We start from the raw sequence: 26,756 nt of genomic DNA, 5'->3' as shown, positions 1-26,756 counted from the left end.
CCCGCGGGCTCAGGCAATCCACTCACCTCAGCCTCCCAAAGGCACGGGATTACAGGCTGAGCCACCGAGCCCGGCTACTGTTCTTGAATAGATCTAAGTCTAGGCAGGAGAGCAGAGAGAGGACAAATAGTTACACTGCATTGTGTAGCTACTCAAATGGAAGTCTGAACATCACGTCATAATGAAAATTGTATCAGTAGAAATCTTTAGAATTAGAATCGCAGTGTCATTTAGATAGAGCAAGTGATATGGGGAATTCTCTGTTTTCTTATTTGTCAAGTGAAGCTGAGATTTGGCCTGCCTTCTCCATTTTACCCAATGGCTACATGAGACTAAAGAGATTTTTTTAGTCCCCAGATGAAACAAATCAGGGTCACGCAATTGATTACATGACTTTACATGGAAGAGTCTGAAGATATATGAGATGATGAAATTCTTTTGAGAGTGAACATCATGCTACAGACAAATAGTATTTTTGAAAGTGGGGTATGTAGAACCGTGCAGTACACACGGTAGGCATTCAACACTATCTGTGTAAGAAATTCAGCGTGAAAATGTTTTTATTAAGTTCTTACAAATACTTAATAAGAAAAATATATTTTTAGTAATGTATGTAGAACTGAACTTGCTAACTTTAACATCTTGTTTTCACATTTTTTCCTGTGTGATAGCTGGCAAATAGGAAATGAAGACATCTAGTATAGCTTTAAAAATTAACTTTTTAGCCGGGCTTGGTGGCTCAGCCTGTAATCCTGCGCCTTGGGAGGCTGAGGTGAGTGGATTGCCTGAGCCCGCGGGTTCGAGACCCACCTGGGCAACTTGGCGAGACGTCATCTCTACAATAAATCAAAAAATTAGGCGGGCGTGGTAGCGCGCCCCTGTAGTTCCAGCTACTTGGAAGGCTGAGGTGGAAGGATCGCCGGAGCCCAGCAGGTCGAGGCTGTGGTGGCCGGGAGTGGTCGCTGTACTCCAGTCTGGGCGACTGAGACTCCAACTCAAAAAAAAAAAAAAAAATTAACTTTTTGATTACCAAATTATTATATGTACCTAGGAAACAGAGTCAAATAGTACAAAAAACTGAAGTCTCCCTCTCTACTGACTACACTCACTGGATTCGTTGATTTCACTCCTTAGGTAATAATTGTTCAAAGATACTGCCTCTGGAGACAGACTACCTCAGATGAATCCTGTTTACCACCAATAGATGTGAGATTTGGGAAAATCACTTAACTTTGCTGATCCTTAGTATTCACACTTTCTTTTATTTTTTGAGTTGGAGTCACACTCTGTTGCCCAGGTTGGAGTGCAGTGGCACACTCACGGCCACCCCAGCGTCCATCTGCTGGGCTCCAGTGATCCTTCCTCCTCAGCCTTCCAAGTAGTGGGAACTATAAGCGAGAGCTATCATGCCCAGCTAGTTTTTGATTTATTGTAGAGATGAGGTCTCGCCAAATTGCCTGGGCTGGTCTCAAACCCACGGGCTGAGGCAATCCACTCACCTCAGCCTGCCAAAGTGCTAGGATTACAGGCTGAGCTACCGAGCCCAGTCTAGTTTTCATACTTTTTAAGAAGAATAATGCCAGCCAGTATCTATTTCATAGAGTTGTTATGAACATTAAATAAAGAGTTTTTGTCTATTTTAGGGCATATGTCTCTGTTTAGATTTGCCTCTCCCTCCCTTCCTCCTTCCTTCAAGATGGGAACTTGCTATGTTGCCCAGGCTGGTATCAAACTCCTGGGCTCAGGTGATCCTTCCACAACCTCCTGATTATCTGGGGATACAGATATATGTCACCATGCCCAGCTTTACTTCATTCTTTCTAATGGCTGGATAGTAAATACAGTGTTTTACAAAGCAATATAAATATAACTGAATGATAAATTCCTAGTAATAGAATTTTTGTGTTCAAGGGTGCAAACATTTAAGTTTTGTTAGACGGATACTGTCTAACAAATCCACTTTTCTTTTTAAGAAGATTATGGGCAGTTTGATAACTTCCTGATTTCAAGTTGCAAAACTAGCTTTAATGATTAGGTCTAATTTTCTGGGAAAATGGACTTAATGTCTTTGTTATTCCTAAGTCTGGTCATCAAGGATTTTGGGCAACTATGTTTTATTTGCTCAACTAGATTTTCAGCTCCTTTTGGGAAAGATTATATCAAAGTATATATAGGTAGAGAGCCTGACAGAATATTAACTTCATAGTTGGGGCTCATATATTAATCCATATTAACACAGTAGAAAATCAGTATTCCTACTAGTACTACATAGCTTTGAGATACAATCAGTTTAGCAGTTAAGAAACAATGTGAGCGAATCACATTTTATGAGGGGTGAAGGTTAATGTCAATAGAATATCCAGATTGTTACCTTGGGTTGGCTATAGTGAGTGTGTGTGTGTGTGTGTGTGTGTGTGTGTGTATGTGGGTGTGTGTGTGTGTGTGTGTGTGTATGTGGGTGTGTGTGTGTGTGTGTGTGCATGTGCACGCTCATGTACACAAGGAGTCTGAAAGCTGATAGGGATGTGAGAAGAAAGTCTAGAGGATACAATAAAGACACTCAGAAAACACAATGTAAACCATGAAAGAGAGAGTCCTAGAGGGCAACAATTGGAAACACCACAGCTCATCATGAGCAAGTGTGTAAAACAGCTAAGAGCCAGGTTATATAAGAAGAGACTGATGGCCACACAAAAAAGACAAAAGGATTTCTTCCCTGTCCACGTAGGCATGTTTGTTCCCATATCTCAGAACTATCCATAGAGTCTTCTTTTGAAGACTGTCCCTGAGCTACCCCAGATGACAAATGAAAGAAAAAGCAACAAGGCCTATGCATAAGCAAAAAGCACTGCAAGTTGAGTACTGAATCCCAAAGCACAGTGCGCCCTCCTACCTTCCTTAGTGTTTATTTTTACTTGCCAGTTGACCACTCTCATTTTACTAGCTAAAGTTTGCTAATATACAAAACTTTTTTCTTCCCCAGAAAAGTTTCCTACAGTTACTCTGAGGAAAGTTTTGAGACAAGTAACTCTTACTCTTGAGAATGTTTCAAATCACAGTTTACCAGAAAGGAACCTCCCAGGCAGCAGAATAAGAACAGAAGGTGACAAAATCTGGAAGTGGTAAAACCAGCCTCTCAATCATTCCAGTTATCCAAAAAGCAAGAAAAAAAAAACCCAAAAACTTTGAACTTATATCATATATAATAATTCCATACAAACAGAAAACACAAGGAACTAAAGCAAGGAAAGAGTTCAGATTTTTAAAACTTAAAGATAACTTTTTTTTTTTTTTGAGTTGGAGTCTCACTCTGTCGCCCAGACTGGAGGGCAGTGGCCACTCTCGGCCACCGCAGCCTCAAACTGCTGGACTCCGGAGATCCTTCCGCTTCAGCCTTCCAAGTAGCTGGAACTATAGGCACGCGCTACCATACCCGGCTAATTTTTTGATTTATTGTAGAGATGAGGTCTCACCAAGTTGTCCAGGCGGGTCTTGAACCCGGGGGCTCAGGCAATTCCAAGTAGCTGGAACTATAGGCACGCGCTACCATACCCGGCTAATTTTTTGATTTATTGTAGAGATGAGGTCTCACCAAGTTGTCCAGGCGGGTCTTGAACCCCGGGGCTCAGGCAATCCACTCACCTCAATCTCCCAAGGCGCGGAATTACTGGTTGAACTGAACCCAACTAGGATAACATATTTTAAAAGATCAGTTTTTCTTCCTATCCCTGGTTCTATTTCAAATGTTCATATTTCTTTCTTTCTTTCTTCTTCTTCTTTTTTTTTTTTTTACATAATTGAAACCACTTATTCTGTTGTAATGCCACTTGGTTTAATGGAATTTTGGACATTGAGGAACTTATGACAAAAAAAATCAAAATTTTATATTTTATATTTTTCTATCATGGTAACATGTAAAAGTCACTGACATGCATTGCAGGTTCATTGATACATGTTGTGCAATAGTAATTTGTTTGATGTCTTTCACCTGGTGTTTCTCTATTTGAGCAGACAATGTGGTTTCATTTTCTCCCTCCCCCATTGATAATATGTAATTTGTTATCCAGTCTATTGTTTGAAGATGATGTGGAAGAATACACTTGTGGTTCCTGAAAACCACTTCTCAACTGATCAATCAGAGCTTGACAAATTTCAAATGGGACCTAAGTTTTTTTCTTTTCCTTTTTTTTTGGTCCTTGGTACAGCAATTAGGAGTTAATAATGCATATTCCTAGTCCCCAGAAGAATAATTCCTTCCACCATTTAAAGATTTTCACCAAAAAATAATATATAAAAGTGTATCGATCTGCACAATCCACCCCACTCATATTTGCAAGATAATTTAGAATAATTTCAGGCTTTTTGATTATTTCCACCAGGTAATGTCCTTATGGTAGATTTCATTCCTGCATGATTCCAAGTGCTGAGAATTATAATCATCCTTTATCCTTCCACACAAGAAGTGTATAAGACTATTTTTTCTAAACACTGTTTTTTGTTGTTGTTGTTGTTGTTAAAAACTTTGCCTTTTTGATTTGTGGTGGTATTCCCTTCCAGCTGACTTTGTACCAGTAAGATGACATTTCATCTTTAGCAGCTCCTCTGCGAGGACAACATTAGGGTAATATCTGTCAGTAAGCATGTGGTACCCTGCTGCATTGGCAACTTTTCCTACCAACTTTTTATATAAATGTAATGGAATTCTGGTACTTACTAGAAGATCAGGTTGAAACCTCAACCTTTACTCCCTGTTAGGAATCGGGCTGCATAGCAGGAGGTGAGCAGTGGGTGAGTGGAGCTCTGCCTTCTGTCAGATCAACTATGGCATTAGTTTCATAAGTGTGTGGACTCTACTGTGAACTGCACATGTGAAAGATCTAAGTTGAGTGCTCTTTATGAGAATACTCATAAATCCCTTCCCCCATCCATGGAAAAATTGTCTTCCTGGTCCCTGGTCCCTGATGCCAAAAATTTGGGGGACCACTGAGCTAGTGCATAAATGGTATACCCCATTTGGTAGGCTTATTTGGATTGTATGTTATAAATGATATTCACCCTTTACATTGAACAATGGATTCATCAGGACAAATTGCCTGATCTTGTATGAGATATTGTGAAAAATTTGAATCAATATATTCCAAATAATTATTGGCCTTTTAATACAAGTTCTGATTGTGCCATCACTCGACACAGGTGTCTTCAAATGGAGCACCCAGAAGATTTGCATAAACCTTTCTCTATTGACTGTTTCTGAGGAGTATTTTACTATTGAAAGCAGTTGGCCACTACTCTTGCAAATTTGGTATTTGAATTATTCCCATATTTAGGATACTTGTGATGAAAGCTAAAAATTCCCATCAGTTAGCATCATTCTATTTATGCCAAATCGATATGCGTGATAGCTTTTTTCTTGGTTTTTTTTTCCAACAGCATAATGATTTGTGTTTTATTACATTATCCTCTAATCATTTTTAAAATATGGAGTAAAATAGTCAGCTGGTTCTCTTACATTATTTGCTATTTGTGGTCCTGTTGTTAGAGGATGTAAAACATTTATTCTTGTTGGAGACTCATCTTTTTCCATAACATCTTCCCATTCTTCACTTGGTGATATGTTGTCTTCTACGTATTCAAAACTACTAACACTTTCTTTTTTTTAATCAATATTTTTTATTATGGTTTTGTGGGGTACAGTTAAGGGTTAGGTGTACAATTACGTTTCATTCAGGCACCCTGTTGATAAGAGGTGTTTTCCCATCCCCAGACAGATATTTGCTACTGTTAATCCCATCCCCCCCCCAGTTTCCCAGTACTGTCAGTCATTTTCTTATAGTATTACATTGGATATTCAAGGTCCATTATATGAGTGAGAACATGTGATACTCGGATCTTTGTTTCTGTGAGAGGTCACTCAGTATTATAGACTCCAGTTCCATCCAGGTTGCTGCGAAATTCATGATTTTGTTCTTTTTTATGGCTGCGTAGTATTCCATCGTGTATATGTACCACATTTTTTAAGTCCAGTCCTCTTTTGATGGGCAGCTTGGTTGTTTCCAGGTTCTTGCTATTGTGAACAACGCTGCGATAAACATACGTGTGCAGGTATCTTTTTGATAGAGTGATTTGAGTTCTTCAGGGTATATTCCCAGTAGGGGGATTGTGGGGTCATATGGGAGGTTCGTATTTAGAGCTTTTAGGAATCGCCACACTGCTTTCCACAGAGGTTGCACTAGTTTACGCTCCCACCAACAGTGTAGAAGTGTTCCCTTTTCACCACACCCTCTCCAGCAGCTGTTATTTTTGAGTTGTTGATAATTGCCATACTGAGTGGAGTTAGGTGGTATCTCAGTGTGGTTTTGATTTGCATCTCCCTGATGATTAGTGAGGTTGAACATTTCTTCATGTGTTTGTTGGCTGCTCGGATGTCCTCTTTTGTGAAGTGTCTGTTCATATCTTTGGCCCATTTTATAATGGGGTTGTTTGTTTTTTTCTTTTCACTATGTTTTAGTTCCTTGTAGATCCAGGATGTTAAGCCTTTGTCAGACCTGGTGTTGGCAAATACTTTTTCCCAGTCTGTAGGCTGTCTCCCTGCTCTCTTGATGGTTTCTACTAACACTTTCATCACTATCATTTTTTATTACATCTGCCCGTTTTCTTCTTGGTGGGATGATACCACTATTGCTTTTTCACTATCGTTTTCTTCCACGTCAATATTTATTTCTTCTAACTTATCTGTTTAAAAGTCTAAATCTAACTCATCTTTGCTGTTGCTTATAACTCTCACTTTTTCTTGCTATTGTTCTGCAAACTAAATGGAGAAAAACATTTCTAATTGTAAATTACAAAATCACAAAATGAAATTTATCAAAAGAATATTATTTTCTAACTTAGTGCAGATAATTAGATTTGTGCCTCTTGACTTTAATATAGTCTGCCTTCAACTTTGAAAATCTTTCTTTTAAGGCTTCAGTAACTTGCTTATCAAGTTATACCATATGATACAAGGGGTATACACACAGCAGCCTTTCTTACACAGAGGCTCTACCTTTTGTTACAAAGACATTTCGGCACCACTGTGAAAGTACTTCACATTCTCTTTCTACTTGATGCCAGCTGACATATTATTTTTTTACATATATTTCAATATGTATTCCATCTCTGCTTTGTGCAGTTTGAATGGAAAACTTCAAGAAAACAAACATTTTTGAAAAATTTGTACTTGCTTATGCTTGTCCTGTACAATCACCAGCAATCTATGTCCCCTAAGAGGGGACATCAGAGTGGTTTTGCTAGATTTACAATGTCCCTCAGAGGGGAAACCTGAGTGCAAAGGGTTAAATTCCCAGTTCAACCATGAACCAGCTGTTTTTGCCAATAGTGATTGTGAGGATTCTAGTTAAGTCTGGCAAGGAAGTATTAATGATACAGGTGGGAGGAACTGGGCTTGTGACCATTGCTATACTTTTTTGGACTGGAATCATTAAAATGCACTATTCTGGCCTGGTGCAGTGGCTTGCACTTCTAATTTCAGCACTTTGGGAAGCCAAGATGAGGACTGTTTGAGGCCAGGAGTTTGAGACCAGCCTGAGCAACATAGCAAGGCTCCACCTCTGAGTCCAGGATTTTGAGGCGATGGTAGGTTATGATTGCTCCTGTGAATAGCCACAGCACTCCAGCATGGGCAACATAGCAAGATCCTTCACTGACCCAAAGTAACTAGTTAATTTTGTTTTCAGAATAATATGCAAAAAGGACGGAGGAAAGCAGCACAATCAGTAGTTTTAGCCCTTCGGACACCTTCAGGAGGAAATTTCCCATCTTGCCATAATGTAGGCAGGTTTTGCAGAGCCAACGCAGCGTCCCTTTCTAGCCTGGCTACCTTCCAACAACAATTTTTTTGGGCCCTTTTGCAAATCATTCCCTACATCAGTCCCCAGTGCGGCCTCCACCCTCTGGCTCCTGGATTTGTGCCCAAGGCTCTACAGTCAACTCATTCTCCACCTCACCGTCCCCACTGCGCTGTGACTCAGTTCCCTTGCACCGTAAAACCTCTGCCCGGCGTGGCAGAATGGACCCAGCACTTCCTCAAATGTTCACATTTCTCTTGAATTCCTGGCCTCTAGTGATTGTCCTACTTCAGCCTCCCAAAGCATTGGGATTACAGGCAGAATCCACTGTGCCCACCTTCAAATGTACACATTTCTCATTCATCCTAGGGAAATCTTCATTTGTCTCTGAGAGAAGGCTTCTGTTTTTAGGAATTTGTCACTCAGTTAGGTTTATATTGCTTTATAAAAAATATTTAAAAGATGCATAATGGATAGGATACCTGGGAACAGGAGAAGAATTGTTGCAGGCAAACATGGGAACACAAAGCCTTTGGGGTGGAGTCTGGTAAAGCTTAGATTTTTTGAAGGTGAACATACCTGAAAAGTATTCTGTTTACAGAACACAGAGAATGTTAAAATCTGTTTTAACTTTAATGTAAGGTTTGAGGTGCTCTTGAAGATATTTAAGAAGGCTGTAAGGGTTGGAGGAGGATCAATGTGGACGTACAATATTTGGATGGTTTAGAAAGGGAAGAGATTAAAGACAGGAGGACTACAAGTGCCTTTTAATATATTGCCTTCAACTGGTAACTCCTCAGTGGGTGGGTCTGAACTACAGCCAGGAATGTAGGAAAAAGAATAAGGTGTATAATTTGAGACACATTTCAGAGGCTTAGAGACTGACCTAGGAGTTAGGAAAGCATAAGCATCAGAAGTGACTTTGAAGTTGAATTATGGCTCAATGAGAAACAAATGATACCATTAACAGTCAGAAGAAAATCAGGTGTAAGGAAAAGGAGTGGAAAATAAATTTAATTTTATATAGGCAGAAGTTTTTAAAAATATAAATAAGAACGGAATAGTTTGTAATGGAGAAAAAGGAACCTGGAGAAAAGAGAAATTGGTCATATAAGGAGGAGAAGCATAGTTGATAAAACAAAGTTCTTGATAGGGCAATATTCAGATAAGAACATAGAAGGGGAATTTAATTTAGGTAGGAAGGGAAATGCAGGAGGAAAAGCAAAAAGAGTAAATAAAATGTAGAAACATTTTGAGGTAGAAAAGAGGTGACCTCAAAATGATCATTTGAGCTGGGAGGGGTGGTTCATGCCTGTAATCCCAGTGCTTTGGGAGGCTAAGGTGGGAAGATTGCTTGAACCCAAGAGTTCGAGACCAGCCTAGGCAACATGACAAGATCTTGTCTCTACAACAAATAAAATAATTAGTTGGGTGTGGTGGCATGCCTTTGTAGTCCCAGTTACTTAGGAGGCTGAGGAGGAGGGATCTTCTGAGTCTGAGAGGTTGAGATTGCGGTAAGTTCTGATCGTGCCACTGCACTTCAGCCTAGGTGACATAGTGAGATCCCAACTCAAAACAAAAAACAAAACAAACAACATCTTTGCTCTTCCCCTCTCCTTTTTTCCTACCGATGTAGCAAAGATTTTTGTTTATTAGTTCAAGTGTTATGGGTGAAAGAGTCCATTTTAGTTATATTAGAACAGTTATTGAAAAAAAAACTTAAAAACCTGTATTCTTTTGTAGCTGAGTTGGGCTAAATGTAAAAGTCTCTTGAATTCAAAAGCGTGCATTTTTCCTATCCCCTCCCCCCACCTCCTCTCTTAGCATGGCCTTGCCCACCTGCTAATCTTATCTAGTAAACCATTGTTGCTGCTGAAAAAGAAACAGCTGGCATGCCAGACAACCTAATAATTAAGAGAGCGATCCAAGTCCAGTATAAGTTTACCTGAAAGCCTAATGTGGGCATTGCCCACCTCCCTTCCATCTGTGAATATGAGGATATCAGACTCTTATAGGCTAGGGCTCTGGAAATACAAAGTGGTGATACTTATCTTTTAAAACAATTTAAAGTTTTCATTTTAAATGTTGTGACCTTCCCTTCCTTCCAAATGCTGTAAATGTCTGCCCCTTCCTGTAAAGAACATGTTGTAAACCACAGGATGTTATCTAAAATGTCCGCATGACCAGAAGACTGAATCACGTCAGTGGTCACATATCAAAAACTGTTACTATAAATCTTGAGTCATACTAAAACTGCATGTAGGCTTCAAACTTGGGGAGAGTGAAGGGCTATAAATTTGGGGTATAGATACTGGAATGAATGTGTGTTGCTTTGAGTGGGTTTTTTGGTAAGGATGCCGACCTGTCTCCCTACAGATATAGTTATAGAAATATAGTTATAGAAATTAAACTCTCCCTTTTCTCCCAGTCTCTGCCTCTCGTCTTTGACTGGTCACAAGAGATAGTAGCTGATCATTGCTCGAACCATTTCACAAGGATATGATTCCAGTTTTTGTGCTTTTTATTGCATATTTGTCCCCTCTGCTGTCTGCCTTTAACTTTGTTTATGAGTAGTGGGAGGAAGTCTGAGGCAGAGGCAATATAGCACTGGCCACATTTACAGATAGTTATGTGACTGTGTCTAGACACTAGATAATTCATTTTCCTTTGCAAGTATAAAATTGGGATAATTACTTTATAGGGTTGCTGTTAGCATCAATGAGTTGTAGATGTAAAATACCACTGGCACTTAGTAAGCATTTGACAAATGATAGTTATTATTAAAATGTTTGGATGTTTACATGGTCATATTTATTTTTCCTTTAGTCATAGGTGCTTTGATTAGGAATTACCCTAAAGTTATGTTAATATTCACTTGCATTTTCTTCTGGAAAATTCTAGAAATTCTATGGCTTTGTATTTTACATTTAAAATCTTTAGTTTACATAGGTTACAGTGTGTTGTATATTATGAACTGATTATCAGATTATATATTTCTTTCTTTATGGCAGATCAGTTTTCCCAGCACTTGTTGAACAAACCATCCTTTGGTCACATATTTGAAATGATTCTTCTATAATATACAAAATTCACACACAGATAAACTAATTCCTGAGTTTTCTCCTTTGTTTCATGAATGAGACTAATTATTCCTACATTAACTACTGCTTTGGTTTGGTTTTTTCAATTTTGACTTTATGATTTAATACCCAACTGGGAAAGTGCTGTTTTATTATTATATATTTCAAAGTTTCTAGGATATTCTTGTTTATCAATATTTTTACATGAACTTTACATTTGGCAAACAAATACTTAAATAATCCTGAATAGCAATACATAAATGATTAATCTGATGGAGAATATCTTTTACAGCATCACAGTCGCAAGCAGAAACATAGTATGTCCCTCATTCTTGCTCATAAATAAAAGTACCTCAGTTAGTTAAGCGTTAATAGCAAATATTGGCTTTTATTTTCAGAGACAGGGTCTCTCTCTGGCATCAGGCTGGAGTGTAGTGGTACAATCATAGCTCACTACAGTCTTGAACTCCTGGGCTCAGTGAATCCTCCTGCCTCAGACTCCCTAGCAGCTGGGACTACAGGTGTGTGCTGCATACATATCTGGGTGTTGCAGCACACACCTTTCTCTCTATATATATAGAGAGAGACAGACAAAGAGAGAGAGAGAGAGAGAGAGTGAGAGAGAGAGAGAGCAAGAGCTGGTCTTGAACTTCTGGACTTAAGTGATCCTCCTGCTTCAGTCTCCCAAGTGCTAGGATTACAGGCATGAGAGACCATGCTTGGCCAATTTTTGTTTATTCGGTTTATTCCTAGGTATTTCCTTTTTTTGACTCTTGTGAATGCTGTCTCTCTCTCTCTCTTTTTTTTTTTTTTCTTTTTAAAAATTGAATTGAATTGAATTTTAAAGTTGTGGGGTATAAGTCAGGATTATGATCCTTTTGACAACTTTTTTCTCACTATTGTTCCTACATAGAAATTTATTTTTTTATTAATTGCTATTGCAGCCTGCTGCCTTATTGAACTTATCTGCTGTCAAAATTTTAAGCTGATTTTACCAAATTCTTTCAAGCAATCACATTATTTGCAAATATAATTTCATCTCCTCATTTCTAATATTTCATTTTTTCATTTTACTGCTTTGGTTAGAATTTTTCAGACACTGTTTAGTGACAGCAACAATAACAGTAATCTTTATTTTTGTCTTTAATGATGATATTTCTATCTGCATCACAGCCTGTTGTGTTTTACTGTTGAGGATATTATTGTCTCTCTTCCCAATATTGTATTCCTTTTACACTTGTTTTTGAACATACTCTTTCTTATGCTATAATCAATAGAAACAAAGAACAGTGACTCACCATTTCCTTCTCCATCTTGATGATATTTTTCTCAGTGACTATCAGCTATTTCAGTCAAAAATTGCATATATCATTCTATGTCTTCCAATTGTTAATTTTAAGGGAAAAAAATTGTTTTGCTGTGTTATTGTTGTTTTCTTTTTGTTACCTTTGCAGAGGAAAGACTGATGACGTGTTGATCTTTTTCATTAGTTACGATCTCAGAGATACTGAACATGTGTCCCACAAGTTTCCCCACAGGCTTGGTGCTGATATTGGGGTGCCACAATCGGAGGACTTTATCATCGCCTGAAAAGGAGAACAGGGAAAGATTATTTTCTCAGGAGTTCCAGGTTTCAAATGTATCTCTCACTCAGTCATATCCTTATCTTTCTTCAAATTGCAAATCATAGTGTGTTTCTTCCAGGATGCATTCTGTGATTGACTTGCTAAGAGGCCAGGCTTGCTTTGGATCTGCTGCTTCAGATCAAGGCTGTTTTGTAATAACTGTATTTACTTATACAAATGTGAATTCTCATAAATGTTTTATGAGTACTTTTCTTGATTCAATACTTTCCTACTCCTTCATGCATTGATGTATTATTTATATTTTATTTACTTCCAAAAAGTATTTAGAGCAGCTGTTCTTTTGTTTTTGCATTCTTAAATTATGCAAAGATTATAATAATAAAAAAAAAATCAAGGGAAGAGGAAAACTGCACATAATATCTACCATTATAACAAATCAACTGTTTTCATTTTTTATCTTCCCTCTTAGCACATATCCAAGAGCACATATAATTTATATGTAGTTTCTATCATAGCATAGATACCATTTTTAAATTGTTAAAATTATATGGTATGGATAAAAGAGTTAAACAGTATAGAAAGCTATAATTTTTATTTTTAAAAAATCTTTTCCTATGTAATTTATAGTTCTATTTCAGGTAGTAAGTAATTGTTAACTTTTAAAGTATAAATGTATATTTAATAGACTTATCCCCACTGAAAGAGTTGGTCAGATATAAAGAAATAATTAGGTGACTTGTAGTTGGGTATTTATAAGCAACACAACTGTGATCGACACTGATGCTTCCACAGTTCTATGATTATTTTGTTGAGTCCCATGAAAAAAGAGCATAGTATTTTCTCTTCCCATTTTTAAACTTTCCTTTGTGCATCCCAATTCATTCTTCAAGTCTCAACATAGCTATTCCTTCAAGAATATTCCAGAATACCTTGATATTCTCCAAAACTGAGTTCTCTGTCTATGTGCCTCCTGCAACCCCATCATCTCTTATAATTAATTATTTATATGTCACACCATCTATTAGACTCTAAGCACCTGGAGGGCAGAGCCTTTTTTTGTCTACTGTCATAGCACTAGTATGTAGCCTATAGTAAAAGTTAAACAAATATTTATTGAACAACTTCAATAACTTCAGTTTTGAAATGATGAATCATAGCTCAGTGGTTTAACCATCAAGTGCTAAAAGAAGGGGAAACGTGTCCAAACAAAGAATGAATCCTTGATGAATCTTTGTTGCATGTTCATCTAACTCCTTGGGAAGGTCATTTGTTCACTGCAGAGGCCCTCGTACCTTGGAGTGTTATTAGCAGAAGGCTGAAAAAAACTCATGACACAGTTGATTCTTGGTTTCCATTTCTCAAGCAATCGCTATGGACTGAATTCATTCTCTCCCAAATTCATATATTGAAGTGCTAACACTCAACGTGATAGTGTTTGGAGATGGAGCCTTTGGGAGATAATCAGGTTCAGATGAGGTCATAAGGGTGGGCCTTCATGCTGGAATTAGTGCTCTTATAACACCAAATTTTGCTCTTCCCGTCCCCAGTCATGTGAGAACACAGCGAGAAGGCTGTCTACAAACCAGGAAGAGAGCCCTCTCCAGAAACTGACCATGCTGGCATCTTGATCTTGAACTTCTAGCCTCCAAAAATGTAAGAAAATAAATTTCTGTTGTTGAAGCCACTCAAATTTTTTATGTCAGCTCTAGCTAAAGAAGATATCAACCAAGATATTTTAAGGACTGTGATTGATGAGTAAGTGGAATCATTTCTTAAAAAATTTAAAACTTCCATGCTACGCTTATTAAAAACAAGAACAAAAATTTCTTAAGAAGTTACTGCACATGTAGCAGTATGCTAGATGCTAAGGATACAAAGAAATTCTAGATATCATTCCTGTCTAGTCTACTTTGTCAGAAGACCAAAATGTACACCCTTTTAGACTTAGTTCCAACATCATTCTCCTCATTGCCTTCTCTAATCTTCTTCCCTGGTCCTAGGTAGAATTAAGACTGCTTCTTCTGTGTTCTTATTTGTTTTCTTCAGAATTTTTCATAGCTGTAATCTTATTCAGTTACAGTTGTCTGCTTGCATATCTATTTATTCATTATCTAGTGAGCCTTATATTTCCCGATTAAGTTTTTTTCCCATATCGATACATTCAGCTTGGAGAACCTTCTATTTCTCATTCATGATAGTATTTGGTAAATAATAAATGCTCAATGTATGCTTGCTAAGTAAATGAGTAAATCACTCATGAAATAGTTAAGCATACATATTTTGAGCAAGTCTACTTTTGATTTGAAACCTGGTTCTATCTTAACTAGCTTTGTGAACTTGAGTAAGTTGTCTCAATTCTGTGTCTGTTTCCTTATCTATAAAATTGGGATATAGGGAACTTGTCATGGTTTTATTGTGTGAAACCATAAATCGACAATATTACTACTATTATTATTTGAAGTCTCTGCCATTTGCAACGCATTTAGAGATTGTTTAGGGGAGAGGGAGAGGAACTGATACACAGATATATGAAACATGATCCTTGCTCTTGAGAGTTTATAACCAAGTAGTAACAATAATGCAAGCAGATGTAGAGGGAAACAACTCTTCATAAAGACTATGACAGATCTGAAGATATAATTTTATTATGGTTCATAAGGAGTTAATTTCCTGTTTCTTTGTTATTTCTTTTTTTTTTCTAAGCCAGGATTTATATAAAGTCACACATCAAAGATAGGATTTTCTTTCCTTTAGCAAACTTCTCTCAGTTGGTGAGTCACTTCATCTAAGTGCAATCCTCTGGATGCAGTGTGCTGGCTCAGTTCACAGAGGAAAGCAGGAGAGAGCTCTAGTGAACCAGATTGCTGTGTGGCCCAGGAAGAAGAGTGCAGGGCTGGGTGGGAGCAAAGAGAACTGACTCAGTCTCAACTCTGCCAGCTAACTAGTTGTGCAACTTGTGGCAAATTGTTTTTTCTAGGGCCCTGATTTCTACATGTAAAATTATAATCTTCAAGGTTCCTCCCAACTCTCAAGTTTTATTGTGTACTGAAGGGAGAGATTACTGCAGTGAGAAGGCAAGCTGGAATTTTTATTGGTAATGAGAAACTCCCTAGGTTTTCAGATTCGTGACTCAAACTGAATAATTTGGATAATGCAGTATCTTGCCTGCATTTGCTTTTCATTGGTAATGGCCAAAAAGTATAAAGTTACTCAGAAAAAGTGTTTAGAACCTAAGCCCCCCATGCCCACAAATGGCCCTATATCATGTAGATGGGCCATCCCCTGAAATGGCATTCTCATTCCTGGAAGATGAGGCTAGGTTACCCCCCCCAGAATAAAATTTGTAACTTGTATATCACAAGAAGAAGGCTGCAGTAGAGGACTCTTAACTAAGGGCTTTGTCCAGCATGCTTTGTAAAGAAAACCCAATCTTCTAGAGGTTACCAATTACCTACTACCAGAAGGCCTCCAGCTCTGCTTAACTTTCACTGATAGGAATGGAATACTTAACTAGTTTATGTGGTGGCTTTTTGAAGCCAGAATGAGCAAAAAGAGACCAAATACTAAGCTCTCAATTCTTACGGCATTTCATTTGTATCATCATTATCATCATATGTTGACTCACGTTCTACACTTTGTATTATAGTTATCTACAGACCTGTCTTATTTGTACTATAAGACTTTACATTACTGAAAGTTAGGAATACAACCTGATCTTTATAAAGTTGATGGTGGCTAATCTATAGCAATTGTGTAAAAAATATTTGTTGAATAAAACATACAAAAAAAAAAAGAATACAGAGCCCCCGAGGTATCTTGGATGGTAGATAATTGTGTGTATGCATTGCTCCTTCCAAACTAGGGGTTTAATTCACAAAATGGCTAGTGGAAACGCTATTGGTTAAAAAAAAATTTTGTTGAGGGTCACCAAAGTAACACTCAGGAAATTTGCATTTCTTTTCTTTTTTAAAAAGTATCCTGTCCTGGTTTGGCTTTTTTTTTTTTTTTTGGTCGGCAAGAGCTTCTGGTTTTTCAAGCTCATCAAATATACACATTTAACACATTCAACTATGCCTAGCAAAGCGGCTTTCATTGTATATTTTGAGTTGTCAGCTGGTACATGCTGTACATTTAGCAATGCGCTTGGCTGAGTCACTAATCAACAAGAGTATTCTCCTGAGACAAATGTGCTTTCAGTTATTGAGGATTTGCATTTTTTAATAGAGGCTCCATAACTGTGACAATTCAATAAATTATGCATGGTGAAAAGTATTATTTGCTTGTCGGTCATACTGCTAAATGTGTTCTTCCCTCTGTGAGACAGCTAGATAACCTCTAATTAGTAAGTTTTCAAAGCTGTAGATAAGGGTCTTATAATGAATACCATGGCTAATGAGAGTCAAATACTTTAATCCAGAAACACCGAAGTGGTTTAAGTCCCAGAATTTTACTAAACACAGTTTTATTTCTAAAAGTGATGAAAATACTAAAATTACAAAGTATATGAAAACCAGTCAATTCTTAATATTTTGCATTCTTTTTTGTGAGAACAACAGCAAAAAACTTGTGTGAGTGTATGTGTGTCCATAGGAGTTGGTTAATGTGGCAATATACCATGACAATCAGATTTAGAATCAAATCTTTAGCCATGTATTTAAGTACTACTTTTTCAAAGGGTTTGTAAGTTTGCATCAAAGCAGGAGAGAAGGCTAATGTTTTTACCGAATCAAAGATATGCACTGGCGGTGGCAGTATCCATTGCAGTTTGAGTCTCAAGCATGTTTCCTGCTTTATCTCTCACACCATTAGGCTCTCCCTTCTTCATCTCCTGGAGCTTCCTTCTGACATGATCCAGACGAGGAAATGTGCCCATTTCCACCGGAAGTGATACACCAAGGTGGCCATCAAGTCAGGAAGGGACAACGGGAATCAAGAAATCGTGATGCAAGTATCCCACTTCTTTTTCTGAAAACATTTACTTCTAGCATTTGTTCTATGTGTTTTCTAGACCTCAGTATGGCGATCTTTAAGTGATAACCATAATTAGTATAGTCGAGAGACTTAGATTCTTGTTTGTTCTTAGAATCCTCACTACCAAGTATGAGGAAACTCGCTCCCCATCCAAACCACGACTCCCACACACTTCTTTATAGGCTCCTTATCCATATGCCTTCCTTTCTTTTCTTGATGTCCTCAATTGAGTTTTAGAAGTTCGTGGACAACTAATGCTTTGACTTTTCTGAATACACAGACTATAACTGTGTATTGAGTAGTAGCTAATTGTCAAACTGGGTTCCAAATTTTCCAAAGGACATTTTTAGTTTATCTGCCCATGAACACGTAATTCTTTTGGAATCACAGTATTTTAAGTTCAGAGGGATCTTGGAATGTATGTAGTTCGACTTCCTTGTTTTTACCAGATAAGGAAAATGAGCAACAGGGAAAGATTAATTGATTGTTGAAAGTCATACAGTCGATGATTGGTCAGGCTATGACTAAACCCAGTTCTTTTAATTTCTAGTGCATTGTTTTTATTTGTTGTGCTTGTGACTACTATATTACTTTTGCAATAATGTTAGAACATGAGCTAATTTCAAGTACATGCTGTGGAAGGGACAAAGCTGAGCTCAGATTTAAATATAAATTTTGAATGCACAACGTACTTGAAAAGAATTAATTTTATGCCCTCAGGGGAGATTATCCAGTCATGAAGTAGGAACCCAGCTGTCTTTATACTTAGCAATGTAGGCACTTCAAGATGAGACAGGATACTCTAGCTGGGAAGCCAAACGTTGCCTGCTGTGTGTGTTTAGAGGTAAGACATTTGAAAAAAAAAATCTTTTATGAAAGGAACCAGTAGCACTTACTCATTAACATCTTGGCTCCTTTAATGAATATTTTTGCTCAAAATTTTTTGATAAGAGTTTTCTCCATTTTAAAAATCTTTTCTGTTCCTTCCCCTTTTTAAAGTTAGGGTTTCCAATATAGGTCACCACCTTGATGTTTGTGTTTCTGTTTTGCTCATTTAAGCTGCAAGTCTACATGCCTTCTGTCTCTTGTAAGGGGATCTTGCTCTCCCTGAAGAACCTTCAGGAGCTCATGTTCTGTTCCATCCAGGCAGCCTGAAAGTCCTACTATTACTCATCTCCAACCAGGCCTCTTCCTATCACCAAAAAGAATATCCTTTTGGATATCTAATCAATACTTGACATTTACATTCAAAATTGAGCTTTTATTTTTTCTCCTTCCCCCAGGGAAGCACCCTCTTCCTAGTTTCTGTATAACTGTCAACTTAATTACTATTCTTCCATTTCTCCAGTCTTGCAAATTTAGAGCTGGTTGACTTCTCTTATTAATAATCCCTAATACCATTGTCTCCAAGGCTGATAAATAATGCATTTCCCATATCTTTGAGACTAGCTCTTTCTTTTCATTCTCCATAGCACTTAAAATAATAATTCAGACCCTCTTCATCTCACTCTTGTTTTCTGTAACAGCCACCTAACTGGAATCTCAGGCTTCATGTTACTCCAACAAAACTTCCACATAACTACCAAAGTGAAATCTGCCTATATGTTTAAATAGATTAAATTAATATTGATTGGGAATCTACTATATGCCAAGCCTACGTTATCTCAGTCAACCTTAAACACCACCATATAAATTAGTGTTTTTTTGTTAATGGAGGGGGGATATGCAAAAAAGCCTGAATTTATTTATAAAAAATTGTGTATCTATTCTTACATGTTTAAATTTCAGTCACCTTCAAAATAGCCTCTGTTTGATGCAATATACCTATCGAGTATATTGATTTTTCTGCTGCTCAAAATAGTTTTTGAACTCATCAAGTTTGATGCCTTTTTGGGCTTCTGCCATTTTTTTTTTTTTTTTTAACCTCTTCCGCATCAGCAAAACTTTATTTTTTTTTAGAACTTTTTTTTATCTGGGGAAACAAAAGTCACTTGGGATAAGACCTGGCGAATAGGGAGAGTAGAGCATGAGGATCCTGCTGTTTTTTTATCAAAAACTACTGAACACTCAGTGTGGTGTGGGCAAGTGCAACGGTAAATCACCCATTGTGAAACAGGCAAACACATTGAAAGAATCTCCAAAAAAAATTTTCACTGAAGCTGAACACAACCTCTCACACCAACACTAACTGTTACACAACTGCTGATGGGTTCCTGAAACACTTACCTAGTAGGGGAAGCCTGTACTACAAAGGGTCTGCCCTCCAAAATTAATTCCACTTTTTTGGGGATCCCCTTCATATTATTATTAGTAGTATTATTAGCAAAGTTGTATTGAGAACTTACTATGTGCAAGGGACTGTGCTAAGTACTTTATTTGATTTAGTTTAATTTTTACATTAACCTTATGGGTAGGTACTGTTATCAACTCCAATTACAGATGAGATTGAAACTTAGAATGTAAATAGCCTGCCTACCACAAAGCTCACAAGTGAGAGAGCCAGGATTTGTACCTAAGCAGTCTAACTCCAGAGCCCAGGTTCAAAGTCATAACACTATAAATGTTATAATTTAGAAGTCTAAGTCTTAAAGATGGTTTCAGTCTTCCACCTTGCCTCTAAAATTTCTTCATTTGTCATCATTCTCTTTACCCTTAGCTAACTTTGTTTCCTATCTTCTTTCTTGCTTATTTCTTAAATTTTGATATGCTTCCAGGTTCTATCCTTGGCTCTCTTTTCTGTTAGCTCTAAACACATTGGCTCTTGACCTTTTTGGTCATGGTCTCCTTTTGAGGATTTGATAAAATTGTTGACTTTCTATTAAGAAAAAGGCACGTAGACACACAAGTGTCATTCTGCTTTGTGGACTCCAGGACTCCCTTAAAGCCTAGGAACATATAAAACTAAATTCTAGGCTGATTAAACCCCTAAATGTAAAATGTGAAACAAAACACTAAAAACTAATTCTAATGAAATACAACAAAATTTGTTTCGCACATTCTAGGCTAAGGAATGTTTTTCTAAGTATGCCATCTAATCCAAAGGCAAGGAAGAAAAAGACAGATTGAACTTTATACAAACTTTTAAATTCTCTAATAGATTTTTTTCCAGCAGTAAAAATCAAGGAGAGCACTGTTTGCAAAGCAGAAAATTTCTGTGTAACATGAACCAACCTCTTACCTCCAGTGACAATCACATTTGCTTTAATACAATAGCAAAAGGTATTTGCTCCTCTCGGCATGGAAAACTCTCTGACAGGCCTGGGAAAGAAAAATTACACATAAAATGTATATGTTTTTCTTTATAAAGCAAATTCCAACTTTTAAATAGATTATGTTGAATAGGCCCATTTCTAAATTGGGTGTAAATCCATTTGCACACATAAGTAATAATTCAGTTCTCACTAATCCACAGAATCTGCTTACTCCATAATGGGGTGATAGTCACAGAGCACTCTATATCATTCCTGTTGAAAAAGAAATCCAAACTGGGTTCAGTGGCTCAACCTGTAATCCCGCACCTTGGGAGGCTGAGGTGAGTGGATTGACTGAGCCCGCGGGTTCGAGACCCGCCTGGGCAACTTGGCGAGACCTCATCTCTACAATAAATCAAAAAATCAACCGGGCGTGGTAGCGCGTGCCTGTAATTCTGGCTACTCGGAAGGCTGAGGCGGAAGGATCACCAGAGACCGGCAGGTCGAGGCTGCGGTGGCGGGGAGCAACCACTGCACTCCAGTCTGGATGACAGAGTGAGACTCCAAGTCAAAACAAAAGAAAAAGAAATCCAGTCCTCCTTACTGGGTCTATGGTTTTGCTGGTAGTGAGGCCGGGCAGAGCTATGTTAGGTCTTAGTGCACAACAAACATTGGGTGGCTAGGTGAATTTGTTGGTAGCATGTAATGCCAGGAACCCATTTGGACATTTCCTCCTCTCTCACCACTCACTTCCAACCTGCTGATAAGGCCTGCAGTTTTATCACTAAAATACCCCTGAAATCTGACCACTTCTTCCCATTGCCATTGCACTACCTCAATAAACTGCTGGTTTCCCAGCTTCCAATGTGGCTCATTCCTCTTTCCTCATTTCCAACCTGAATCCTGTTGCTATGATACAGTCAGAGTGATCTTCGTGAGATATGAAAGAGGTCATATCACTTCTCCCCAGTGGCTTCCAGACACTCTAAGAAGAGTCACCTGACTCATCTGACCCTGAAGTGATTCTTGTCACCGTTCCAGGCTCACCCCACACCCTCCTCTTCCCCAAGTGCTAAGATCCAACCACACTATTCTCATCGCCCTCCTTTCTGTACACACTGAGCTCTCTCTCACAAGAGCTTTTGGACAGGACAAAGATATTCTTCTCCCAGACCACAGCCACACTAACAGCCATCATTTTTTAGGTGTCATCATAAATGTAACTTTCTTAGAAAGGCTTGGATACCACCCTCCCAGTCCTACCAACTAAACTGTTTTTGTGCTATTTTTTCTCCTAGTACCATACAATTTTCCCTCAACGAATGTAGTAGCTACCATATAATTTTAGTATGTATTTTTGGGCTGTTAATATCTGTGAGTAAAATTGTGCCATGCTTAAAAGAGCTTGGGCTTGAATGAAGATGAGTGGGCTTCAATCCTGGCTCCATCACTGTACCTCGATTTTCTTATTTATTAGGTGGCTTAATAATATCTACCTCAGAGACTAACAATAGTTGAAAGCTGTTATTGCCTCTGACCAAATGGGATAATGGGAGGAAACAAGGTTAATGTGAAAGAGGGGCTGCCCAGAAGGAGCTTATACAAGGAGCTCTGGAAGGGAAAGGAATGATCTGACCTTGTCTACTCTTTCTCACTCTTTCTCTCTCTCTCTCTCTCTCTGTGTTCTTTTTTTCTTTTGGGTTGAGGTCTCACTCTGTTGCTCAGGCTGGAGTGTAGTGGCACGATAATGGTTCACCACAGCCTCCAACTCCTGGGTTCAGGCAACCCCTCCCTCAGCCTCAGCCCCTTAGGTAACTGGGACTTCATGTATGTGCCACACACCTGGCTAAATTTTTTATTTTTCCAGAGACAAGCTCTCGCTCAGGCTGGTCTTGAACGCCTGAGCTCAAGCAATCCTCCTGCCTCAGCCTCTCAAAGCACGGGGATTCAGGTGTGAACCACTATGCTTGATTTAAAAAAAAAAAGATAGTATATACTATTATGTTCTTTGTTTTTTCACTTAATAATATATCTTGAAGATGTGTCTAAGCCAGTATATAAAAATCTTTCTTATTCTTTTTTATTGTCTGACTTAACTACCATTTATTTAATTTCTGCCCGCCTAACTGAAATCATTTGTGATTATAAATAATACTACAATAAACAGCCTTTCTTGTGAAAGTGACATTTTGTATATATAAGTATTCCTATAGGACACATTTCTAGAAATACTATTGCAAATCAAAGGGTATATGTATTTATAAATTTGAAAGATATTGTAGTTCCTTTCGTTCTTTTTACCCACTGGACTTCTTTAAATGCATCTCTTCATAAAAACTAGGTCTTACAAAGTCTAACTTTAATGCAGTTTGTATTTTGGGGTCAACTTTGAGATATTGAACCTAAGGGACAATCACCAGAAACAGCTTGGACTGCAATTATCATCCCAGATTTCAGGCAAGAATGAATTTTCACCAAATTGCCCACTTTTATAAGTGTACTTATAAAAGAAATGGACATGGATTTTTAAAAAGTCCATAGATTTCTGAAACACAGTCACAAAGTCAATGAGAGAGCATGGCAATGAAGTCTCAATTGCAACCTTTAGGAGGATGTAGATTTATGATTTTATTGAAAAATATCTTCGCTGTTGTCAGAAAAATTGTGAAAAAAAAGTTGCTTCAACTAAACTCAAGTATCACAAATGAAAGAGTTCCAGATTCAGCAGTTCAGGCATTTCTATAAAAGTCTCTACTGAAGACCATGGACCATTTGTAGCTTTTCCAATTAAGTCACTTTATTCTTCCTTACATCTAAGGTAAATAGTATTCCTTAGACCCCTGTTTATTAATAGAACTTTATCAATGTCTTAACTTTACTTAAGTCACAAATTCTCAAGGTCTTAAAGCCATGATTCCAAAAGTTGGTTGTGCATCAGAATCACTTTGAATGTGAAAAAAGAAATTTCCGGTCTTCAACCCTAACTTGATGAATCAGAATCTCTAAGCGTGGGCACAGAAATGCATATTAAAATTTTTCCCAAAATATTTTCTTGTGCATACCACGATAACATTTATTTGTAAATTATGTAATATATTATTGAATTAATGTCTATACATCATAAAACAGATAATAAAATAATGAGATAAAAATTTAGAAGACAATTTCTAGAGTTTTCTACCCACATTGTGATGGATCATCTTGGGGTATATTCACCCTGCTTTGCACCATATGGGTTGGCTCCTGATACAGTTTCAAGAAAGAATGTGAGAGCTCTTTTTAGTTCTTTTGATGGTGGTACCAGTAGGAGGAAGAGGCGAGATGGGAAGATTTCTGTAGGGTCCTGCCATAAAGTGAGTGGAGCATGACAGGACAAACTGGTGAATTAGACTTAGAATGCAACAACTCAAGGTTAGGAGACCTAGATTCTATTTGTGTTCTGTTACTAAATATGCAATTTAGAAAAGTCACTTCATCTTATTGAGCTACAGTTTCCCCACTTATGAAATCAAGGATTGGATATGACCTACATAGCTTCCACCATTCTTAAAATCTTAGATTTTATTCTTCCTCCATAGCTGTGGTTGGATAGGAGTCAAGCAAGGCCATTGCACAGCCTTGATGGATGGTGTCCCAGAGCTGTGGCGTGCACAACCAATTGCAATGACCCCTGATTGGGGTAGAGGGAGATGAATAAGGACTATCATAATTCACTGCACATTCTGAGCAGTTATGTACCCAGGCTTGGAGGGGAAGTAAAATCAAAGCAGGCTGGTGGGTTGTGAGAGAAAGAGATATGGATTAATAGAATCTTTGAAGTCTGTTGACTATAAAACTTTTTTACTGCAAAGACTTAGGGTGAGTATATGTTTGAAAAGTGGTTTTCCTTTATCTAAGATTGCTAAAAAAAAATTAGTTTCCCACATAAACAAACATCTAGGGCTCAGGAAAGAAATAGGGAGAGAGGACAATGGGTTCTGGGTATATTCCAAAAGGGAAACATACAAGGTAGGGAAAGTTGCCAGTGGCAGCAAATCCTGTGAAAGAAGGGGAGTTTTTAAGGCATATTCAGTAGGTTCTCAGTCAGTTGACATTTACTGAGCACCTACTGTATGCCCAACAGTGCTTTAGGGGAGATATATATATATATATCGGTGAATTAAAATAGCAGAGGTGAGAATGTGCATTAGTTAAGGGTGACAAGCTCAAATGTCTATAGTAGCCAGGCAGGTAAACTAGATGGGTGAGGTGTGTTGGGTGCTTAAAAAAAATAAGGGGTCATGCCAAATTTTGCCAAGTAAAAGACCATTTTGCAGGTTGCATTTCACTCATGGGCTCCAGTTTTCAGGAATAGCTCTCAGATTTTTAAAATATGTAATACAAAAAAAATTAATAATGTAAATAACGTTCCTAACCAATTAGGGAAAACAACCACAGGGAAAAATTCTATTTTAAAAATTTTGATCAAAAGTACTGCAAAGTAACCAAATTCATCACTAAGTAGGAAGTTTTACTAAATAGAGGAATAGATATTATTTCTCTCTCTCTTTTTTTTTTTTTTGAGTCAGATTCTCACTCTGGGAGTACAGTGGCATACTCTTGGCCACCCCAGTGTCGACCTACTGGGCTCAGGCAATCCTTCTGCCTCAGTCTTCCAAGTAGCAAGAACTATAGGTGAGTGCTACCACGTCTGGCTACCTTTTTTTTTTTTTGAGTTGGAGTCTCACTCGGTCATCCAGACTGGAGTGCAGTGGCCGCTCCCGGCCACCGCAGCCTCGACCTGCTGGGCTCCGGCGATCCTTCCGCCTCAGTCTTCCAAGTAGCAAGAACTACAGGCGTGCACTACCACACCCAGCTAATTTTTGATTTATTGTAGAGATGAGGTCTTGCTGCCCAGGCGGGTCTCAAACCCGCGGGCTCAGGCAATCCACTCACCTCAGCCTCCCAAAGGCGCGGGATTACAGGCTGAGCCACCGAGCCCGGGTTACTTTTTTTTTATATATTGTAATTCTCACCAAATTGCCCAGGTTGGTCTCGAACCCCTAGGCTTAGGCAATCCACTTGCCTCAGCCTCCTAAAGTGCTGGGATTACAGGTTTGAGCCACTGCGGCCGGCCGATATTATTTTTATGTGAAAGAATACTCCTATTCGTAAACATTTTTTTCTAACCTAATTTATTTTTTTATTTTTATTTTTTTCTAACCTAATTTAAATCAAGTTTACAAGTAGTAATCTTTTGAGTATCAACTGCAAAATTCATGCCAAAAAGCTCCCACTCGGTAACATAAATCCAAAGTGAGGAATTAGAATTTTGAAAATGTTTGAATGTCCCAGATAAGAAGTAGTAAGGCGACTTATTTACAGTTTTGCCTATCACACACTTTGTCACTGTAGCTAGTTAGCTGAATAAGCTGAACTGGATGGGGTACAAACAGAGAGTGGCATTATTTTCAGCTACCCTTGTCTTATTGTATCACTTTGTCCCCAACAGCAAATCCTCTTGGGTCAGCTCCCATCAGGATGGTTCCAGCTACACAAACTTCAGTGACACACAGAGTTCACATAGGCTCACATGCAAATGGTGTCAGTGTGAATGCAGCGTCACCCTACCACAGTGGGTTCCTCCAGCTGGGGTCAGTTGTCATCAAGCACACCAAACACAGGGACTAGAGCCCATGGCACTTTTAGGAGCCCATTGAAACATTCTAATTGTTCTTAGAATTCAAAGGACAACAAAAACTTAGGGTTGTAGGGAAAAAAAATTTTTTTCCCCACATCCAAAAAAATAAAAATAACATTTTTAGGCTCATGAAAATCTATTGAATTTTCCTAAAACAGAAAAAAAAAAATGAAGGCTTAAAGTTATACCTAAAATAATGTATACTATTAATAGCATTATGGTGGAAGGCATCCATAAAGGCAAAAACTCCCAGGGCCATGCAAGTAGAATGTAGCCTGGCTTTCAGAATTCTCCATGTGGAAGCAAATAGTGGTCATTGTGTGCATGTCGCAGGTCAGGCTCGTTCAAGTTGAGACTGTGAGTTCTGGGCCTCACCAAGTAGCCACTGGGGCGCCAGATGT

The 26,756-nt window shown here is 38.1% G+C and overlaps 1 protein-coding gene across 1 annotated transcript in view; it reads right to left on the bottom strand.

Moving 5' to 3' along the window:
• The window catches only part of WDR64 (WD repeat domain 64), a gene marked incomplete at its 3' end in the record, with an annotated part of 108,357 nt that overhangs the window by 22,440 nt on the left and 59,161 nt on the right, over positions 1-26,756 (bottom strand). Inside the window, exons 9-10 of the mRNA XM_008063895.1 lie at positions 20,663-20,742; positions 12,374-12,513 (exon numbers count right to left, since the gene is read on the bottom strand). Coding sequence (XP_008062086.1) covers positions 12,374-12,513; positions 20,663-20,742 — 220 coding nt within the window. The remainder of the gene's footprint in view (positions 1-12,373; positions 12,514-20,662; positions 20,743-26,756) is intronic.

This window comes from Carlito syrichta, unplaced genomic scaffold (genome assembly GCF_000164805.1).
Source record: "Carlito syrichta isolate Samal-C Ts95f unplaced genomic scaffold, Tarsius_syrichta-2.0.1 Scaffold307123, whole genome shotgun sequence".
Taxonomy (NCBI): Eukaryota; Metazoa; Chordata; class Mammalia; order Primates; family Tarsiidae; genus Carlito; species Carlito syrichta.
Note: the sequence above shows the minus strand (reverse complement) of the source record. Positions and strands in the feature narration are given on the sequence as shown.